The 22,649-nt window shown below is 44.1% G+C and overlaps 1 protein-coding gene across 1 annotated transcript in view; it reads left to right on the top strand.

Moving 5' to 3' along the window:
- The window catches only part of MMP24 (matrix metallopeptidase 24), a 44,446-nt gene that overhangs the window by 12,777 nt on the left and 9,020 nt on the right, over window positions 1-22,649 (top strand). The window contains exon 5 of the mRNA XM_014886227.2: window positions 14,422-14,583. Within this exon, the coding sequence (XP_014741713.2) occupies window positions 14,422-14,583 (162 nt within the window). The remainder of the gene's footprint in view (window positions 1-14,421; window positions 14,584-22,649) is intronic.

Here is a 22,649-nt window from a genome sequence, read left to right on the forward strand (position 1 = left end):
GAGAGTGTGGAGACTGTGGGAAGTTATAGTGTGACCGAGAAGCAGCATTTTGCTGTCTTGAAATGTTAGGAATTGTTATTCCTAGGTTTGTAGCTGGAGGGCTCCCTCCAGGATCAGTCATAGGCTGAGTGGTTTCACTGTTCCTCAGGTTCTCACCTCTGACATATTTTGTTTTTGAAATGCTTTTAGCAGGGCTTGAAGAGCTTCTTCATGGTCAGAGGTTTCCTGCTTAGTTCACTGTCAATTTTCATTGAAAATAAGGTATTAATGGTGACAATATAATTCATTTAACAGGAAGTGTTTCTTTAAACATGGCCTTGCTTGTCCTTAAGATATGATTTTTTGTGGCAACAGAGTTGATCAGTCTGGAATTGAAGAAGCCTCAGTGAAAGAATAAAAAAGCCCTAACAGTAAATCATTAGCAAAACTCTCATTTATTCACATGCAAAAGAGGAACTGCTTTGGCTATTCAGTATCTGCTCAATGATTATAAGAGTCTTGAAGTAAGATTGAAGTAACAATGGCATCTTTACATCAACTCACAAAATATCACAGTGTAAAATGTTCTGCTCCTGATAAGAATGTGTATTAGTTGAAGTGAAAATTAGAGCAATCTGCCTTGGAGCTCTCTTAGCCTTACAATTGTGAAGGTAAATCTCCTGTCAACATCACAGAATGCTGAAACTGTAGCCATAGATCCTTAGAATAAGTTGCTGCCCTCTCACCCGTATAGTTTTATTACAATTATTTCAGTCTGATCTGAAGCTTTGTTTTTGTGGGTCTGCATTTGTTACACTGTATTGTGGCACCTGAAGAGGTCCAGTCTATCTGTGTTTTGAAGCAGCTGTCACTGCACCGAAGAGCTGCTTTGCAGTCTTCACTAGCAGTACAAATTATAAGGACAAAAGTGAAATGTTTTACATGAAATTTCATCCACTCAGGAAAAATAAGAAAGATTTGAGCAGATGCAAACAACCATCTCCAATTTGTACACAGAGAATGTGGAGTATCCTGTTGATGAAAGCTTCTGTCTTGTAAAGATGCCTTGTGGTAATCCACTGGGGTTGTTGACAACTTTATCATCCCAGCTAGGGTGTAGTTAGTTGAGATTATCATTTTGCATTGTCATTATTGTACTGATTTTGCCCTTGTGGACAGTATGGCCAGTACCATGTCCCTTGAAATTATTGGTGTAATCATAATAGTTGTGATGCTGTTGGTTGTCCTCTTGAGCCCTTGGTAATAGGGGCACATGCACCAACTATTTTTTTATATTTAAATTATTTATATATTTATATATACATATTTATTTTATTTTTTTATATTTAATATTCTGTTTTCTTCTGGTGTAAAGAATGACCCCTGCATAGACTTTCAAAGTGAATGCAAAGTTTCCTTTCCCCTGGATATTAGTTACAGTCCCACTCAGGCATTTGATTTCTTTAGCCAAGAAAGACTGTACTTTCAATTTATGGTTACTGATTTATCTTCATAATTGTACTGCCTTCTCTGGAATTCTCATAAGCAGGCTGTGGAAGATTAATTTAGATAATCTTCTTATGAGGATGGGCAAAACCAGGTAGGAGGTTGAACTCCTGGAGCAGCTCTTATTAACTGAGATCATGGGATACAGAATTCATTTGTTTTCCGGTGATAATGTTGATGAGAGCAGCTGGAAGCATGAAGCAGAACATTAGAGTTTGGAGGAACCAAGGCAAGTCAGAGAAGTGATGCAGCAAACAAGATGGAACTGAAAAAGAGAGGGAGTATTTAGAGATAAATCATCTATACAACCACACATGAGGAACAGCTGGCATGGTCCCAGTGGTGGGGACTGCCTTCGTGTTTTTCCTGGAAGGTGCTCTTCAATGGGAATGAAAGCAGCTATTGGCCTTTGGCTGGTCCCACACTTGTTTGGTGCCTGGCACATGGAGGCAGGTGAAGCTGTGTTTGGAGTCCCTGGGATGCATCTGCTCCCTGGCCACAGGGCCTCTCTTGGCTGCTCAGATGCAGCATTTGGTCAGCGCAGGACCAGTGTCCCAGACACTGGTTCTATCAGAAGGAACACTGGACTTTCCTCTCCTTTCTTGAAGTTTTGGGTATTTTTTACTTGAAATGTGCTGTAGAAAGAGCCAAGCAGGCTTTGAACTGCCCATCTCAAGACTCACAACACTGACATGTTGCTCAGACAGCAAAAGCCTGAAAGGGTGTGAACAGACTTGGCACTGCTGGGATCTCTCTCCCTTGGCACCTCACTTGGCTCAAGCATAGAGACAATGAAATACATGAAAGTACATGAAATACATTATTAACTGGCCAAATCAAGTATTTACCAGCCTTTATATAGAAATAATAATTATAGATGTATGTAACTCCAAAAACAAGTTGAAAAGGAATCTTGAGCAGCTGAAAGTTAGTTCTGTCAGTTTAAATATCCACATGATATCTAACAGCTCTTACATACCTCTGACAACTCAAACATTTGTTTAATCCAGGTTAATTACAGAAAGTAAATTTTTATCTCCAGTTTAACATTACAAAGAGTATTAATAATAATCCTAGGGAAATCTCCCTCCTGGTGTTTTAAAAGCAAAAATACATTGCTGTTATGTGTGTTGCTAATGCCATACCACTAAATCTGTGGTGTCTTTCAACTCCCTGCAGGTAGATCAGAGAATCTTTTTAATGGTAAAGTGAGATAAGAGCTGGGGTATCCATACTCTGCCAGGGATCACCAGATTTTATTCCTTTCACCATGCCCAGAGTTGATCTCTTAAGACCCTCCCTGTCATCTGTTGTCATGTAACATTATAGGTGGGAGTGTGCCCAGGGCAGCCACTTCAACTCCTTCAGGAAACACTCGCAACTGAGGGGTTATTTCTGTACCAGCTCCAGCACGGCTCAGCTTCACATTGTGTGATCATTGTACAGATCACAGGCTTCATTTTTCAGTGCCTCTCTGCCACATCCATACCAAGTTTTCTCTGTAAATGTAGGATGACCACTGTGGCATCTTTTTAGATGTTGGCAAGATGTTTGCTGAGCTTTGCTAACAGCAAATAAACAAATTTTATAATTGTTCCAGAGTGAGTGTTTCCCCCACAGATCCCAGTGGGTTCCTGCAGAGGCTTCTTTGGAAAGCTTTCTATTAAGCTTCTGAGAGAAGGACAACCAAAAATAATGCCAGAGTTTGGAAGACACTGGCAGAAACAGTATGGGAGATGAGATTTCACAGATCACCTTCAGTTAATTCAGTGCTAATTCAGTGCAGGTGCTTCTGCAGAAGCTCTGGAGGAAAAGGGCTTGCACCACCTTTGGGAAGGTTCTGTAAGCCACAGAGGAGAGCAACTGGAGAGCTTTTTCCCTATGATTCTAGCACAAGGAGTAGCATTGTTTCAGTGGGCATCTACCTGAACAGCAGAGCAAGCGCTCCTGGAGTCACCATCTGGACATGGCATATGTTCAGGAGCCTGACCAGCTTCTTCAGGACAGCCAAATGTTGTCCAGGCTGATGAAGGTGAATATTCAGCAAGGATCTCAAGGAGAAAATTTTGATTGGGGTAGCTAATTTTGGAGCTTACTGACAGCCTGTTTGGGGGAATGCAGAGCTTTAAGCCAACATTTATACTGCTGATCAATGTGTTAAAAGCGCTGTCTTCACTGGAGGTTTACTGTTTCCTGTCCTGGCATTATAAACAGCACAGACCTTCTTGGTTCTTTGGACGTTTGTATCCCTGTAAGCAAGATGAAATCAGGGGAACTGGACTTGGTCAGCCTAGTGAGGAGGAGGATGGGGAGGAAGCATCTAGTAGCAGTCTTCCACCTAAGGAGATACTAGAGAGAGGAGGGAGGCACATTCTTCTTGGAGGTGGAGGAACAGAAAAATGAGCAAAAGGCAAGGGGCACAAGCTGCAACAAGAAAAACCACCTGGAGTATAAGGTAAAAACTTCTTCACCTACAGAGTGGTAGCACTCAGAGGCTGTACCTGGAGAGGTTGTGGGAACTCCATCCTTTGAGACTTTTGGTACATGGCTGGATGATGTCCTGAGCAACCTGCTGTAGTTCTGACCTTAGCCATGCTTGAAGCAGAAAGTTAAACTTGGTGGCTTCCAGCCATGCCTTTCAATCTACATTTTTCCATAATTCCTTAGCTCTATCATAGACAGAACTGGAGTTCCTAGAACTTAAAAGCAAATTGCAGTTACTTCTCATGGCAACTTGGAGCCATAACAAGGTATTCAGCTCATAAAATTCTCTTTTTCTATCAGCTAGTTCCCTTCTAAAAACAGGACTCTTTAATATTGAAATCTTTGAGGAGGGAGGACCAGTGATACTCATAGGTGTGTGTACAACAAGCAATATTTTTTGCCAGCCTTTTGTTTGATCCTTTTGAAAAACCACCTCTGACTGTTCCATTTGTTTTTTTATTTTTCATGCCTGAATGTACAAGATTTCTGCAGCATTGACTAGACTAATCCTATAAACATAGAATATATGTTCGAATATCCAACAGATTCCCTGGTATTAAAGGGGGATTTATCACTAGGTTTGCCTTTTTCTGGGTAAAAACTAATCATACAATTCTTCATTATCAAAAAGTTCCAGGTGTTTCCAGTCACTTTGGAAACATTGCTGGCTAAACATTATTTATCCTACTTGTCTTGTTTGATTACAGTTGTGATATTTTATGTGGAGGGAGGGAACTAAGACGAATGCAGAGTATCCAGCTGTTGCTTTCTTTTTTTCTTTGAGATTTGTATTTGCATCTATTTTCCTAGGTTGTCTCTATCTGCTTGCTCCCCACTTAACTGACTTCTGCATGTGCAATGCCTGCTTGGAGAAGAAAATGCACCTTAACCCCTGTACCTTCACCCAGCAAATCACCAGAACTTGCAGTCTTTTCTCCTCGTTTAATTCCTGTTTCCTCTTCATCTTGCCTTGCTTCGTCTCATTTCTTTCTTATTTTATCACTTTTTCTCATGTTCATTTTCTATGGAAGTACTGAGAGCAATCTACAGAGTGTGAATACGAGTAACTCACAACAGAGTGTAATTTTTGTGCTGTTTGGCAGCTAAGTAGATTTTAAATTTTCTTTCTTTGATTTCTCAGATACAGAACATCTCCACATCTAAAGAGTTTTGTTCTAACAAATGGCATTTTGAATCCATCATTATTTTTCAGGCTTTCGACACTGTTGTTGAAAATGAGCATCAACGTTTTACAGAGCAAAAACCAGAGCTGCTTTGAAGTTACTCTCATGTCCCTTAACACAGACCTGGAAGACCTTCATATACACGTTGGAAGTCAAGTGGGGCATAAATTGTATTAAAATTTCTATTTATTCCCTCAGGCCTTTTGATGATACATCACCAGGTCATGCTGCTGCTCTGTACTTCGTGCATTGCAGACCAGTTCAGTGTTTTATCTCCAGGACAGACCTACTTAACACTGGTTTCATCCTGTAGCTGCTTGGAGAGAGACTCATTCCCATAAGCCAGAACTCTCTCACATCCTATGCTAATGTCGAACAGATTTGAGCAAGGATACAGATACATGATTTCAAGTCAGCCAGCCACACTAAAAAGAAATCAAATCAGGCAACTTAAATCAGCAACAGTTTGAGATTATACCCCTGTCCTGTGAACCTAAAGGAGAAGAGAGGAAGCCCATCAGCACACAGGGAAGATTTATCTTCAGATTCTCTTCTCTACCCCTGGACAGCCTCTCTGTAAGTAGTGCTTTCTTTTGGTGTGTTTGCTGTCACTCTACAAACAGCAGTAGCTTCACAGTGCAGGCTGAACTTTAAAGCTTGGCAGTGCTAGTTATTGATTACAGCTGAAATTCATTAATAAGGGTAATCTCCAAATTCCAAATTTTCAAAACACTGTACTTGTAACAAGTACCTAATGGTACTTGTCAATACACCTGATGTTACAGTGTTCTTTAAAGAAGAATGTTATCCCTTTGCATTTGTTAGTAATCATTCAATACACAGAGTATGAATATAATTATGTAGGTGTTTGGAATCCTATTGATTTATGTATAATCAAAGTAAAGTATTTTATTTCTTTCACAGAGAATTAAATACTTTGGGATTCACAGGAAAGAGCCAGTAAGGATCGAAATGATGTGTCATTCCCTTAAAAAGGAAGAAAAAAAAACTGAAAAAGAACAGGTCACGAGAATCAAGGTGAGCCAAAAAGTCTCTTTTCACTGTCCTTTTGTAAAGCAGAAACTGATGATGTGAAATGAGCCAAAACGGAGCAGTGTCCTTAATAAACTTGCTGCATCCCACTTGCTGAAGGGGGGAGGAGAAAAACAACAGGTCATCAGGAAGAATAAACCAGAAAAATAGAGGAATTCTTGAAAAGAGTTTACAGGTCATCACAGGCAGAGGTGGATTGCAGCATCAGAGGGGAAATGGGTCCCAGTACTCTGGATTTTGACATCACACTCGAACAGCAAACTTGGGAGTTGCTTAAATTTCTTTTTTCTCTTCTCTCCTGTTTCTGCAGGAGAGCTCACAGTTTGAAAACAGTTTGACTAGTATTGTTTTCTCTACCCAATCCTCCAAGAATATGACTCTGAGAGGGAGATCTCTTCCATCCCAGCTCTCTTGTGTCTCAGTCCTACTCAGTCTTTACAGCCTCATCAGGAACTTCTGTGTTGGGGGAGCACAAAGACAGAAAGTCTGCTGTTCTGGAAAACACCCTCGCTGTGGCACAGAGCTGCTCTCATAGCTTCCAGAACAACACTTGCTCTGTTGCCAGCAACAGGAATTAAATATCATTTCAACCTGATGGGCAGGAAAGGATTCCAAATGTCCCAGACTGGATTGTCGACACTGACTGTGCCAAGACCTGGGGTTTTTTAGTTACTTTCCAGTGTTTCCAAACAGCTGGGTCAGGACTGAATTCTGTCAGTAGACCCTGCTGTATTTAAATACTTTTAAAATACAGAAAATAGCTCCTTTTCAAGACTGATGGAATGAAAGTCAAATCTACATTTTTTGTGTTTCTATGATTTTTTTCTTTACTGCTTTACCATCCGTTCTACCAAATTCCCTGCTGGTACAGGCAAATAGGAATTTTCATTTTGGGATTAGTAATTCTTTGATATTGAATTGTTTATGGAATTGCAACCTACATTTGTGAAAGATGGGGTCAATTTTTCAGCAGAACAGTCTTACTCCGCTGACTGTCAGGCTGCTGAGCTAGCTGAAATGGCACAACTGCCCCTCTCTCTGGTTGCCCACTCTGTCAGTTTTGGTCTTACCATTCCAGACCATTAGTTTGTATTTTTCCTCTGAGTTTCTATAGGAGGTTGTCCTCATAGTGCCCTCTGTGCATGTCAGATAAAGCACAGCTTGCACCATTAGTAAAGTACATAGCACAGCTACCAGCCCTGATTTGCATGCTGCCTTTTGGGCCATAAAGGCAAAATACCTTTAACGTTGGTAACATAATGTGGTTCTTTGTCCTTCTGCAATCCTTCAGTCTCATGGCGATCAGTTTAACATGGCTGTGGTACAGTTGCTGTTTAAACTGCAGATCACTCCTTCTTTCTCCAGGGAAGTTGTTTAGGCACCTTTCAGAGTTTTCATTAATTCCTTAAGAAGCAACATATACATTCACTGCTACACGTAAATAAATAAATTTACAGTAAATGCTTACGAACATTTAAATTTACAATAAATGCTTATGAACAAAGTAACACCTGTATTTCTTTTTAACATGTATTTTATTCCTTTCTAGATAGAAAAGCTGTTTTCCACAGAATTCCACAGAGCGGTATCAGCCCTTCTTCAGGGTCTTCAGAAGACTGAAAAGCTTTCCTTGAGCAGAGCATGTTGTAGAGGTGAATGGAAGAGCACAGACAAATCACATGCTCTTCTGTGGGACAGGTCAGACCTACCAGGTCTGGAGATGCAACAACCAAGGCATAGCTTGGAGTAGCCCTAAAGCTTCTTTAAGTTGTGCTTGGGAAACAGTTGTCTCTATGTGGTTGTTGAGGTGGAAGGGATTATTTTAGTGTATTTAAAGCATGTTGAGTTCACACCATCTCTTCTGTAATTACCTGAGGCATGGTATTGTCACACACAATCTATCATCTGACTTCTTCAGTATCATTCTTACTTTAATAAAATTTCAAGATATAACCTTCTTATGTCTTTTTAATTGTGTCTGACTATACTGCAATATGTAAATGTGTTGGCAGAGTGATACAGTTCATAAAGTATAAAACACGACAAAGAGCAGAGATTCAGTCTCTTTTCTGCTGTTAATCAGATATGCAATATTATTTGTATTTCTGTTGTCTTAGAAGCTGTGTCCTGGATTTGTCCAGTCCCCAGTGCTGTGTGCTCTCCAGAGCCTACCCATGTGCACAGCTATGCTCAGGGATAAACACTGATGGCAGTAACTGGTAGCACTGCCCTAATGGAGTCCCTGTGACTGCTGCTGCCAATTGAAAGGCATTTCAGCAGGTGGCTTCGCTGACCTACTGGAATTATTCAGTGAGTTACTTAGCCAAATAAAGCGTTTTGGTATAGATTTTCATACTTAAAAGGAATGACACTGTACCAGAAGGCATGTGCTGGCAACTTCACAAAAGAAAGATCTCTCAAGGTGTCTGTTGTCCATTGAATGGTTTTTCCAGAGGAAGACTAAAATCCAAAAATCAGGAGGGAAGGAGTCTGAGAGTTGAAGGAAGCTCATACATAAATGGTTTATCTATGACTCCAGTGTTCTCTGTGCTGTTGCTATAAAACCTTGTATTTCTTTACTCTGCAGGGAAAGGTACAATGTTTTAAACTATTTAAAAGTCCTTTCACCAAAGATCTGGGTTTGATGTGGGATTATATTCCAGTTTATCTAAAATAAATTAGCTCATCTGGGAGCACACCAGCTAATGAGGTTTTTCCTGAACACAGATTGTTTTTAATTAAGAAAGTTCAACTTAAACCCATGTTTCATGGTGTATAGAGCCATTGAGCTGGATGTAAGATCAGCAGCGAATTCACCTGGCGTAGCATCCTGATAATGGAAGATGCTTTTATAATGCTGTAGGTGTGTCCTCAGTTGTCATTTCTTGTGGTGATAACATTATGCTGGTAAGGAAAACACATCAGCAACTTCAAAGCTAAATTAACTGTTTCTTTGTGTTTAACATAGCAGGTCAAACTATTTTGCTCAGTGAGCCACCTTACTCCCGCCAGTTTTACAGGGTCATCCTTTTTCTGGTGCTCGCTGATGGACTTTGGGCTGCCTCCTGAGAACTGGCAAGGAGGAGCCTCAGGCAGATCTCTGACCAGACCTGTTTGTTTTGTACAGATGGTGCAAATGAACAAAAATTGTTGTATTTCTCTTGGGACTGTTTTCTCCAAGTACAGATCCTTCTTAACCCTACTGTCTTACCCAGGTGCCTGGGATACTCTTGAGTGCAAGTTTTTCTTGTTACTTGGTCTTGGGGGAGTGGGTTGAACAGGAAATTAAGATGCTGTATCCCATTGCCTGACCTTTTTTCCATAGCAAAGCATCAAGCTAGGCTGTTAGTTCTCCATCTGAATCTTGCTCCAAAAAGATGGACACTGCGGGGAAAACTGTTCGGGCAAGAAATGTGGAGAACTGGGAGATTAGAGACTGCCACAGCCTACCGGAGCCCAGGCTAGCTCTTTGGAGGCACACCGGTGCCGTGCCAAGTCTGGGGAACTGCCCCAGGGTGAAATTTCCTGGAAGCAGAATCTTAAAGAGCTAGCAGCTCTTCAGTGTGGTCCACATCGAGGATCGGGTAAAGGAGGCAAGAGAGGCTCTCTGCTTCTGAGGTTCCAGAGAGCTTATTCCAGCTAGAAGAGTCAGAAACACAGAACCCCGACCACTGGTGTGCTTGGGATTAAGTCCGGGGGCAGACCAGGGCGTGAGTACAAACAATTGACCAATAAAGGTTCCTTAGGGAAGGAGTGGAGGGCAGGGTCTTACAGGGTTACAGCTAATGAGGGAACCAGGGGGAGGAGAAAAGGTCACATGGGCCAATGGGGCACCGAGTAATAGGGGATTTCCAAAGGGGTGGAACAATTAGGGATTGGCTCTGGGTAAGACTGACAAGGAAGGTGCTGGAACAAGGGGCGGGGTTACAATGATGGACAAGGAAGGTGCTGGAACAAGGGGCGGCATTACAGTGATGGACAAGGGGTGGGGAATGCCAAACAAGGTAGTTTTAGGGGTGGATACAACCTGGGGACAAATCAACTGGGGAAAACATAGGGGAACATAGGAACAAACCATTGTAACAATAAACTGAATAAAATAAGATACAGAAAGGTCTCTTGTTGGAGCCCATGTTTATGTTCAAGAACCAACAAAAACAATGTGGGAGATACAAGGTACTTTCCAGACTCCTCCACACAGCTCCAGGTCGAGTGCTGAGAGAGGAGAGAACCACATTGGTTGTTTTACACCTTAATATTTTCAGAGAAAATCCTTGCCCACCCTTTCAAAAGGAAATGAACGTGTTCTGCTCTATGCTATGGGATTCCCTACCATTGGCAAATTAAAGGGAATTTGTTGTTTAACAATATTGATATCAAGTGACCCTTCAAGAGATAACAGGATGATGAATCCAGAGCTGGATTTTTGGGAACTCTGGGCTTCTGAAACGGTCTTAAGACTTCTTTCTCTCATCTCCTCGTCCCATGAAATGCTGTCTTACTTGTTCTCTGAGAATGATGTAGTTGTTTCAGAGCTGAGACCCCCTTAGAGTGTACATCAGGATGGAGAAAGGAAATGACAGGGGCATGCTGGAAGGAAAAGATCAACAGATGTGTCTGGGAGGAGGCTGGAATAGACAGATGAGAGGATTTAACAGTGTTGAGAAATTTTTGGCCAGGGCAGGGAGCAGAAGGAGAGGGAGCTGTGTGTGCTTCTGCCATGACTGCCTTTCAGCAAAAACAGATGAGAAGCAGCCGCAGCACTGAGAATCAGGGTACTTGGAGAGAACTAAGGGGAGCTTCTTGTCCTGCTTTCTGTGGAGGTCAGTTCATTTTCTAGGAATTCTCTTGAGCTCTACTTCATCTGCTCCAGGCACCGTCCTGGGTTTATCACTGCTCTGGTTTGGGTATACTCTGGCAATGGAGAAGGAGAGCTTTTCTACTCCACTCTTGACCTGCTTGCTGTGGCTGTGCTAGAACTGGGACAGTTCATTTGAGAGTTTCTTACCCCTAGTTGCAATGAAGCTTCCCAGCCAACATTTTCTGTGCTCTGTGACATCCTCACACACAACTGCCAGTCAGAATGGTGATTGAAAACTGGACAGTGGCAGCTGCTTTCCACAGCTGTATTTCCAGGAACAAGTATTTCTAAAGCACAGCTGGGAGAAGGTGTGCTTCTTTTCCATAGTGGAAGAGCTGGTCGGCCTGACCACCATGGTGGTTGAGGTACATCAGTAATGAGCCTTCATCTTGCTGATCATCACAGAACACTTACTGGTTGTCCTGCTGGTGATCAAGGAACAAACAACATTGATCTGCTGGACCTGATAACTGAAAAATTGTGGGTAGTATGAAGATCAGTGGCATCCTTGGCTGCAGTAACTACAAGATGGAGAAGTTCAGGATATATGTCAGAGGAGTTGCATGAGATGAGTACTGGCTAATACCTTGATGAAATGAGATCAGAGATGTAGCAGGGTGCACATTCAGCAGGTTTGAAGACAATAGGAAATTTGACGAGTGGTTGATAACACCAGTGATGATGTTGTTGTTGAGAGACCTTGAGAGGCTGGAGGAACAGGCTAACAGGAGCCTAAGGAAGGTGAGCAAGGGGAGATGCACAGCCCTGCCCATGGACTATTGGTGGCCCAGAGACTGGGAAGCAGCTTTGCACAGAAGGACCTGGGCCTCCTGGTTGACAGCAAGTTGAACATGAGTCAACAGCACAGAAGGCCAACAGCTTCCAAGGCTGTCTCTGGAAAGAGCGTGGGCAGCAGGTCAATGCCAGCAGGAGATGATCCTTCCTTTCCACCTGGCATATCTGGAGTGCCCTGTGTGTGGCTTCCCAGTACGAGAAACTTGACATTCAAAACCTGACAAGACAGCCTGCTTTTCTTGACCTTGCTTGCGCTGGGCATTGGACCAGACAAGCTGCACAGGTGCCTTCCAGCCTCAACCTTCCTGTGAGTCTGTGGGATTTGTTTTCCACCTGTAAAATGGGCTGGCTTTTATTTTGGGCAGAAACAAGTGACTGAAAGCTATTTAAAACTAATTAAACTTAAGATAGTTCCTGATCTTATGCTCCTGGTAAAGATTTAGCACATAGAGGCAAGTCACTTCCATAGATTTATATGTAGAGTTACATAGAGACAAGTTCTAGACCTGCTGGCAGCACAAATACTGCAGATACTTTAGCAAGGAGGAAAATGCCACCAAGGGAAGGTGAAGGAAGAGGTCCCTGAGTACAGGCACAGACTGTGAGCCTGTGGTGGGTGATGAGCAGAGTCTCATGAGGTCAGCTCTGTGCTGAACGACCTTTACTGTGGACTTCTATGGACTTCACAACTACTATGTATGAGTAGTTGTGGTAGCAGTGAAAATGATGCTTTCGTGAACGTTTAGGTGATACAGAAGACTAAGTCCATTCAATTTTGCAAAAGGACATTGAATCTCTGAATCCCATTTGGAATCTGGTGTATCTTCTAAGCTTGAGTGTTTTTGAAAACCTGTGAAGAGTGGTTAGTCCTCCTAAATTTACCATAAAACTACTTCATGGATTTTATATTATGCTGTTGGACATTGTATTGACTTGTGCACACACGAGATTTTTCAGCAACAGATAAGAAAAAATTAGTAAGTAGGTCTTCATTTGAATTTCTGAAACACAAAAATTCTAAAATTTTACATAAATATGTGACTAAATTTTAGGCTGTATATGTTTTTGGACAATTGTATTTGAAAATTTATTTGAAATGCATTTGTATATCTTAACATGTCTTGCATATTCAGATTCTTTCACCTTCTAACTCAAATATTTAGAGCATTTAACCATTTTGGGGTGGTATGTGTGGTTGGGGCCGCACTGGTACTGACTTCAGATATCCTCAGATGCTGGCAAAACTCCCTGCTGTGGAGGCTCACAGACCCCTGAAACTCCTTTGTCATGTTTTTGTGGGTAACAGTGAATCAGTAACTATTTAAAAAGTGAAGATAGTTCTGTGTGAGTCACTGTTGTAACTACCCTCTCAGGTAGAGCTCACCACAGAACTGAGCTTTGGTACCTCCAAGGCAGGTGCAGTTGGAGGTGTGAGGAAGCCCTTTGGAGAGGCTGCAGAGCAGCCACTGAGCTGCCATTGACAACTGATTGCCAGCGTCTGATTGCAAGTGCTCTTGGTTTCTGCCTTGCCAAAAAACAGCCAAAATCAGAGGAGACCGAATTCAGGCAGAATTGAGGGCTCAGACATTTTACTGCCGCGAGGAGACCCTTACATCAGTTCTTGCTGGCTGTGTCTTCATCCCTACACAGCATTGCCTGGGTCACTTTCCAGTGCCCTTATGGGGTAGGATATCCAGGGACCACACTAGATCAAAGAGATGAGGGTCCCAGGCCCATGGGACTGAAGAGGAATGTGTGCTTGTAGAGTTGAAGGTACCCCCACTTTGCACTGCTCCTAGCTTCTGCACCAGACAGGGCTCCTCATCCTTTCTTCTTTCTGTCAGGTCCTGACCCTTCTTTTCTCTTTCTTCCTTCTGTCTTCCACCACTGGGATCCAACCCAACTCTTTCCCTGTGAGGGAGTGGGGCAGGATGGAGCTACCTGTGCTCAGCTCCTGCACACATGGCAGTGCCAGGGGTTCAGAAGAGTAAAGCACATTGAGGAGCCCATGCTGGAGGAGATGGGGCTGCCCACCTGGGACAGTGGGTATTATCCTGGTCTTCTCTGTCCATCCTCCTGCCTTGCCAGGTGCCTGCAGACCTCCTCTGTGATTTGTTGGTCCAGGGCAGATCAGAGCATGGCACCAGAGGACCCCGAGGGAGCACAAAGCACTCGCCCCACCAATGATTAGCAGACAGGCTGTGCTCTCACCTCTCCTGACAGCATTTAGATAAGGAGCCAGTGGTATCACAGTGACCATTTTGTTGGTCATTTTCTGTAAATTCTCTACAAAAGAGTCTATAGTAAGTATCCTTTCACTCCAGGCACTGCCTGTTTTACCTGCTCTGGGGCTGGCAGCCTCTGGCCCATTTTGTGACAATGGCTAAAGGCTGTGCAGACTTTTGGGACTAAAACCATCTCCAGGAGCCGACTCTGGCACTGTGGCCTGCTGTGCAGTAGGAGAGCAAAACATTTGCTTCTGGCTTTATGGGTGAGAGGGGCTTGGGATGGCCTGAGGCCGTGGCTGTGTGCTGACCTGGCTGTGTGTTCCTCCCACAGGGAACGATCTCTTCCTGGTCGCAGTCCATGAGCTGGGGCACGCACTGGGTCTGGAACACTCCAATGATCCCAGTGCTATCATGGCTCCTTTCTACCAGTACATGGAAACACACAACTTCAAACTGCCCCAGGATGACCTCCAGGGAATTCAGAAAATCTATGGTGAGCAACCCTCCCTACTTCTTTACTTACACCAAGTTTGAGCCTAGGGTGTATTTTGCAATTAGCCCCGACATGTCTGCAGGTGGTGGGCTGCATTTCCTGCCAGAGCCGAGTGAGGAACTATTTAAAGCTCTTGATCCAGGACTAAGTACCAGATGACTGCACAAGTCAGGATAACCAAACCTCTGTGATCCCATTGCTGTGCCCCCAAATCGAGGAGTACTGCAAAGGGAAAAACAGGCTTTGCTGTATACCCCAGGCTTGTCCATTCGGAACAACCAGTGCAAATAAAGGAAAAGAATGCAAAGAGCTTGGAACATCAAGGAAAGGTAAAAAGTATTTATGCATTCTTTTTTTTTTTCCTCATTATATATAAGATAAGGGAAAGAAAGTTTGGATTTGCTTAGGGAACACTTTGCTTCTTTTAATCTCCAGCTGAGCATGTTGTACAGCATGTCCCACAAAGATATTGGGCAAATAGGAAAATAGAAAAGGGGCAGAGAGATTATAGGAAAAAAACAAGGGACTGCAGATGATGTGGTGCCATGTGATGGGATCCTGGATACCAGGATGTGAGGACAGGAACTCACAGAATTGTTGGCTGAAGGAGACTCTGAGAGCAAAGAGAAATCCAGGTTTTAGGAGCTCAAGGGGAGTCTGAGACTAATGGCCACAGTCTGTGGCAAACTGTGGAAAACAGGTTTTGTCAAACATCCCTGATTTCATTCTTTGTGGAAAGTACAAGTTTGACAGAGAGGTTACTTAATAAATGCAGCACAGAGAAGTTTTGCTATGTAACTGTGCAGCTAAAGTCAAATATTAGCTCCCAGAAGAGAAGAGCAGATATTATATGAATTAAAGGTGAAAAAATACTTGTAAGGTGATTGTCAGTGGGAAAGCTGGTATTTCTCAGGACTTGCTGCAGGGATTGGTGGCAGGCCTGACACTAGTCAATGTTTGCATCAGTGATCTGCCAGTGAATTTGAAGTTGCTGCTAATACAATGTGTGCCAAGACCTGTAAGATTCCAAAGCAGTGTAGCAAGACTTCAGAGGTCTAAACTGCATCTCAACTGTTTGAGTCAGATACGGTGTTTGTTTTCTGTGATTGGATTGAGATTCATTTGTTTAAGTGCAGATGCCTGGAAAAGTCTTTCTGGACTAATTTCTCTGACTTGTGAGGAAAAACCAGGCATTTGTAGAGTGCAGTCCAGCCTCAGTGTGAGGCAAATATCCAAATAAGGTCCAACATGTAAAATAAGATGGCTTAAAGTACACCCAAGGGAGCTATCTTGTCTCATTGGTGCATCTCCTTATTGATCATTACTGGAGTGAAGTTAATTGTCCTGTGGTATCATTTAATTATAAATATGTTAACGTAGTTCATGTTCTGGTGCTCAGGATAGCAGAGACTCTGGAGGGTTTTGAAATAAAATGCTGGGGTAGTCAGTGTTAAACTTTCATTAAGTAATAGATCTAAGTGTCAATTTTTGAAAGCTGCCAAAGTGCCATTATGCTGTTTCTGTTTTGAAATGTTGTTTTAGTTCCTATGAACTTTGATTAAGAAGAAAGAAAAAACCCATAATTTATTGTAGGCAGTGGAAGTACAATCAAGAAAAAAATGACTGGTTTCTCTGCTTTCACACATGTTTTTGGAAAGGGAGCAGATAAGGAACTGAAGCCTTCCTGCTTCACTTTTGGGATTCAAGCCAAGATCAGCAGGGGCTGAGCTGGGACCAGCGCTCCCCAGAATGGGGCTCTGAGGCCTTTGAGCTGGAGTGGGCTGGGGATGGTGTTAGGGGTTGTAGAGATAACTCATCCAGTAGGGAGAAGAAGGAGCAGATTCTGCAGCAGGAGCATTTCTTCCCCAGGAAGAGATTTCAGCCCTTGGTACAGAGTTACAGTCCAAAAAACAAAGTTGAATTTAAAATTAGGTTTTATGCTTATGGTTCACGAAGAAATTATGGAAAATACAGGTGATGTTTCTCCCTGGAGCTAATGGTGAAAGAACAGAACCCTTAATCTCATCTTAAAACTGAGAAGGGCCTGCTAAAATATCCTTCTTGTAGCTTTAGCAAGAACATTCAACTAATGTATTTTATTTCGTCAGTGCCACTCTGCTTTGTTGTTCCTTGGGAATGCCAAAAGCCCATCTACTAGAGAACCTCTCCAAAAACCACAATCTCCTTCTTTCTTGCTGCTTTGACGTTCTCTACAGTGTAGCAGCATGTGCTCAATATGTGTTATTTAGTAACCTACTCTGCCAAGTCAGACACAGAACCACTGTTTTGCCTGCAGTGTCCTTTTAAAAAAATAGTTACAATCAAAACTTCAAATTTTTCATTCCACTGAAGTTGCTAGAACAAAGAACAGAAGCTGTACTAAAGCTGAGATCCATTTTGTCTCCTTTTGAGAATGATGCATTTCAATTGTGGTTTATATTGTATCTGTGTTCATCCATTAGTAAAGAAACACATCCAGATCTGTCATATAATGATTTCTGAATTTTTAATTTATTCTCTGCTGAATTTATTTCAAAACTCACCCAGAGAGATAGTAGATGATGTGAACTCTTGTTTATGCCTCATGCTGATTAGTATAAGGTCAATGTTTAAAATGTTACTTCCATTTTGAGCTACTGAGGGCAAGGCCAGCAGCTCTCTGTGTGACAAAGCTGTAACACAAGTCAGCAATATTCCCATGTCCTGAGAGCTGCTTCCTTTCCTTGACAAAACAAGGAAATAGCAGGGCTCTATGTGTATTTCTCAGAAGGATATCTTCCTTTGTATTTATGTGCCTGTGTCACAAGTGACATGGAAGGAATTAAACTGGAAGTGATACCAATTTGCAGGTCCCCTGCATATCCTGTTGAGCTGCCTCTTAATTTTGCAAGTGTTGAAGCCAGAGCTGCAGGGAGCTATACTGCAGGTGGAGAGAGGGGAGATACTCAGCTGTGGCTGTGTCCCAGAGCCTGAATTGGTCACTCTGCAGCACTGGTCACCCTGTCCTGACAGAAGGGTGCAGACGGGTGGGGCTCAGGGTTCTCCCAGGTAACAAGTGACAGCACAAAAGGAAACAGCCTCAAGTTGTGTCAGGGGAGTTTTAGGCTGGATATTAGGGAAAATTTCTTCACTAAGAATGTGGTCAGGCATTGGGACAACTTCCCAGGACAGTGGTGGAGCCACCATCCCTGGTGGTGTTCAAAAAATGTGTGGATGTGGCACTTGGTGGCGTGGTTTAGTGGTAGCCTCGGCAGTGCTGGGTTAAGGGCTGGACTTGATAATCTCAGAGGGCTTTTCCAACCTCAATGATTCTGTAATTCCATGATTCTTCACATCTTGCTCTCCGTGCTGGCTTGCAGTGGGTGATGAAGCAGCCTCTCATGGGGAGTGACTCTTGTGACAGTGTCTGTGGAGGAGAGGGCTTCACATGATGTACAGGGAATACTCCTGTCCACGTGGCTGGTTAACCCTTACCTTCAAGGGCCTTTCAAAGCCTAGGGTCACAAAGGGGAGGTCTCCTAATCACTCAAAGGCGGACCAGATCATTAACCCTGGAGACAGCCTCAAAGATCTGGGTCATCCCAAATCTCACTGAGGAAGTCTCAGCCTCACACATCTTCCATGCAGTTCAAGAGAAGAGATCCCAGTCAGTGCAGGTGCTGCACTCCTGAGGGCTGAGGTCCAGAATGGGCATGAAAACCACTCCAGCCCCTGGCTGAGGAACTGGACAACACCAGCTCTGACATCCAGGAGCAGGGACAACAACAGGACACAGTGTCCATGAGAAACCAGGACCTTCTGCTGGCCTCACTCCTTCAGTGCAGCATGCACTGGTTCCATAACCTCCCTCCTCCCCTTTTCTCAGTGGCAGCCACAGAGATTCTTGTAAGCTACAGACCTTCCCAAGTCACTTGTAAACTACATCCATGTGTGAGATGGCTTGTGAGGAAACAGCAGAAAGACGTGGTGGAAAATTACCATGTGGTGACACTGCACTGTGAGTGGGACCATCAGAGCATGCTTTGCTGTCACGTGGGACTTGGAAATGTTCTCTAAAAATGTCCTCTTGGACATGGGGAGGAAATAGAGTAACATCCAAGACCTCATCTGTAGAAGTTGTGAGATATGGGACTTGTGGATCTGTGCCCCATGGTACGGTGCTCATAGGAGGAGAAGGGAAGGAAAACGCTTGGCAATCAGGAATCTGGAGGGATGTGCCCTGGTGCCACATCTCTGGCATGTTAAAGAGATATCAGACACTCTGTCTATGTCGCATCATTTCATTTGCACATTTCCTTCTGTCCACAGACGCTTTCAGCAGGAAACACCAGACTCCACCTCAGATGTAGAGCCTCGCCTGCCATATGCCAGGTCTTCATTCCCACTCCTCTGAAACACAGGGACTACCTGCCTGGTTCCCAGTGCTGTCCTTGGGTTCCACCTGACACCTGGAGGACTCTGCCAAAGGGGAGGCTGAGAGGGAGCCCATTTCTTTTGGGAGCTTTCTCAGCTAATGGAAAAACACTGGTGTGTTTCATGACTGGGCAGAAAATACTTTCCTCATCCTACAGATTCTTCTGAGTGTAGAAAAATGTTCTGTTTTGCCATGGAGCAGATGTCAGGCTTCTGAAAGTTTTTCCAGAAGGAAGCTGGAGCATCTTGCAGAGCCCAAACCTCTCATCATTTGCCTGCCTAAGCCTAGGAATTTTTGACCCAGTTTTCTGGCACCCAAAGCAGAGAACTCGAGTGCAAGATGAATCACCTCATTCCAGAGCCCAGGAGAGTATTCCTCTCTGGGAATGATGTCTGCTGTGGACACTTGTCTCCCAGGTGAATGCTCTGTCGCCTGGGGGGCAGTTGCCATTCAGAGGAGAATGTCTGTGTGAGAAGGGCTCGAGAAACTCTTCCTGACACCCAGTGATGATCACAGGGGCCTTGACTGTCAGACCATTGTTCTGTGGGTGCTGGAGCTTGTTCTGCACTGTGGCAAGGATCCAGGCTAAGTGGGATATCTTAACTCACTTTAGCCCTTTAGCTCTGAAGGCTGAGCCCAGAAGTGCAAAGTGCTCTGTGGGTGAATTTGTCAAGTGAGTGAGGGAAAGGAGTCCTTCTTGCACTTGGAGTTTTGTGGACAATTTTTAGCCCCTGAGATAAACTGTTGGCAGCTGTGTCATGTAATGTGAACAGGAGTCTCTCTGCACTGCCCTGGAGCCTGCAGAGCAGCCAGGTGGCTTTCTCATGCTCTCCCTGGCTCCCTTGGATCATAAGCTTTAATTGGAAGAAGGCTGAGGAGCCTTGCCTGTGTACCTCGACAGCTGGTACAGTGCTGCAGAAACATGCTGGCAGCTCAGCTCTTTCATACCAAAACCCTCCTGTGAGTTATTCAAACCATAGCTGTAGTCTGGAGGATAATTTTCTTCTTGGAGTGAATATTAAGAAGATAAGGACAGGCCTTTGTTTGCAAGTGGATGGTTCTCTCTCCTGAGCTGACCCAAAGCCTTCTCTGTGCTGGCAGACTCTGGAAGCCGCTGCCTAGGACAGGCTGAGCCAGGAAGGTGCTGAGCCTCCAGGCAGGTGTTGTGCAGTTGAGGGAACACTCTGTCAATAGCCCGGAGGACAGTACAATTAAATTTTGTCCTCAACTATCGACACAGTGGCTCCTAAATGCCTCCTCTCTCTGTGTTATCTTCACAGGTCACCTTGATATTCAGATGGTCTTCGACAGAGGAAACATGAAGGGAGGAGGCTAAGTGCCAGTGGTGGAAGTCACAATCTAAAGGTGATCTGCTGTGACCCAAAAGCTTTCTGACATTCTTTGCCTTGCTTCTGATAGACAGGAATAAACTCTTCTTCTCCACACAGTCTGTAAAGTCCCAGCAAGCTGCTTTCCTCCAGAATGTAGAGTTTCCAGCTCCAGGAAATTTCTTACCTGCTTCCCCTGTGGAAGTGGCTGCAGGATCAGTCCCATGGGTGGACTTGGCTCTGGTGCTGGAATCACACATAATAACTAGGTGACTGTGTTCAGGCCTGTTTGCAGACCCATGCAATAACCTCTCTCACTTAGATTTTTCTATTTAGATATTTTTCCCTTGTCTGATTTTCTGAAGTTGCTTGGAAGTGTAGTGGCAGAGGATGTGGTTTGTGTGTGCTGTTGCCGGGTCACACTGGTGGATGTGATCAGTCTCAGTATTAAATAAGACAGTGCCAGCACCTCTTAAGTGACTCACACACTCTTCTCTGCTGCTGGTAAACCTGTTCCATCCTACCTTGAGCTGTTTTGGAGGCAGGTTACTGTGATGGGAGTCTGGAAATATGAATGACTGGTGAGCTTTCCTAATGAATGGGGTATGCTCATCCTCCTTTTGTGCCAGGTTGGACTCTGCAGTGCCTTAGGTCTTATAAGGGAGCATCTTTCTCCACCAATGGACAGGCTTGCTTCTGCTTCCCATCCCTATATCTGTATGCCAAATTCTGCCTGAGTAGCACTTGGACCTGAGGATTTCCATGTTTTCAGTGTGTTCCTCTGCTCTTTGGATGTGCACAGCTGTAGGATCACCTCCCACCTTATGCCACACTCGGGGACTAAGTGGAGGCAGCAACGAAAAATGAAAAGGCAGTCTGTGTAAGTATGGGAGGAGACAGACCTTCAATCAGAATAAATTAGAAGGCCTGGGTTATAAAAACAAAAAAATGAGTGAAAGGTAGCAAGGAAACCTCTGTGGCTAGCAGGGAAAGACAATAAGAGGAATATTAGAAGTGAAATTACAAAGTCTGCATCCAAGTAGGTTGCAGACCACCTGCAGCATGTGTGGGAGCCTTGCCAGGGCTGGTTTGGCCATGGCCAGCTCTGGTTTGGCCATGGTTAATCTGAATCCTGTCTGCTTGGCACCACCTTGACCATGGTGTGTACAACTGCCTCTGCCATGCCAGTTCTATGTGGGCTGCTTCAGTGGTGTTTTAGGGCTAATTAAAACTTTTACATTGGTGCCCTGGATTGAAGGTGTTGTTTGAACTTTCCTCTTCTCCATGGATGACTGTGACAGGCCATGGGCACTGAAGGTGAACAGGGGAGCTGTACAGGGCTGCCTGTACCGGGCAGGGCAGGCTGTGACTGGGTGCATGAGTGGTCCTCACTTGTGCAGAGACAGTGAATTAGTGACTCCAGTCATGGAGGTGTTAAATTTCCATCCTGTAAGCATAACGCTACAGTCCCTATTCTGTACCTTATGGTGAGGTTCTCTGTGTGTCAGATTCTCTGCATCCAATGGGTCTTTGTCAGACACTTTCATCTTTTATTTGTTTAGGTTCTACTCCTGCCTCACCCTTTTTTCTGTTAAAAGAGAGGGAGAAGGAATTAACATCATGTCCTCATCTTACTGCTCGTGGTCATGTCTGGTTTGGTCAGTGCATGGCAGAATTTGCCCCTTGCAAAGTGGGGGGTACAGCAAACTACACCTCCGTTGTGTTTCTGTGGCAATGGGCTATAGCTTACCCTTGTGCCAGGCTGTTGACAGGGGAATCGTATCAGGTAAGACAGGTATTAGAGATTTTCCAGTGTTACTTACCAGCCACATCCACTCAAAGCCATGGAGAAGGCAGCACAGGAGGGAAGGGGTCATGCTGCTGTTTAATGAGTGTCTGCAGTTCTCAGTAAATCACAGATTATTGTCCCCTTGCTTAGGTCCCAGTAGACTTCTTTTTCCCAATGCAAGCATTTTCATCTTCACTAAGCATCTGAATTGTTGGGTTTCAGACTTCATTTGCTTGAGTTCTCTTATTGGCACCAAGTGCCATTTTTGACATCCAGATCTGGTTGTGAACTGCCTGCTCCTGCAGTTGTCACAGGCAGGAGCTGAGCACTTGCATGTGAACAAACCAGAACCCTGTTGTCCTTGTGCAGGGTCTGTCTGGGGCCTCTTTCCCAAGCCCCAGCCCTTCCTGTGCATGTCCCACTGTATCGAGCCCTGCCTCCAGGAGCTTTTCCAACCTGTGCCAGACATCCAGCTGGCCTGCTGCCCTTGTGGAGGTGCTTTTGCTTCACACCACAGGAAGGTCGTGTGGCGTCA

This window comes from Sturnus vulgaris, chromosome 17 (assembly GCF_052056855.1).
Source record: "Sturnus vulgaris isolate bStuVul1 chromosome 17, bStuVul1.hap1, whole genome shotgun sequence".
In the NCBI taxonomy this organism is placed as follows: Eukaryota; Metazoa; Chordata; class Aves; order Passeriformes; family Sturnidae; genus Sturnus; species Sturnus vulgaris.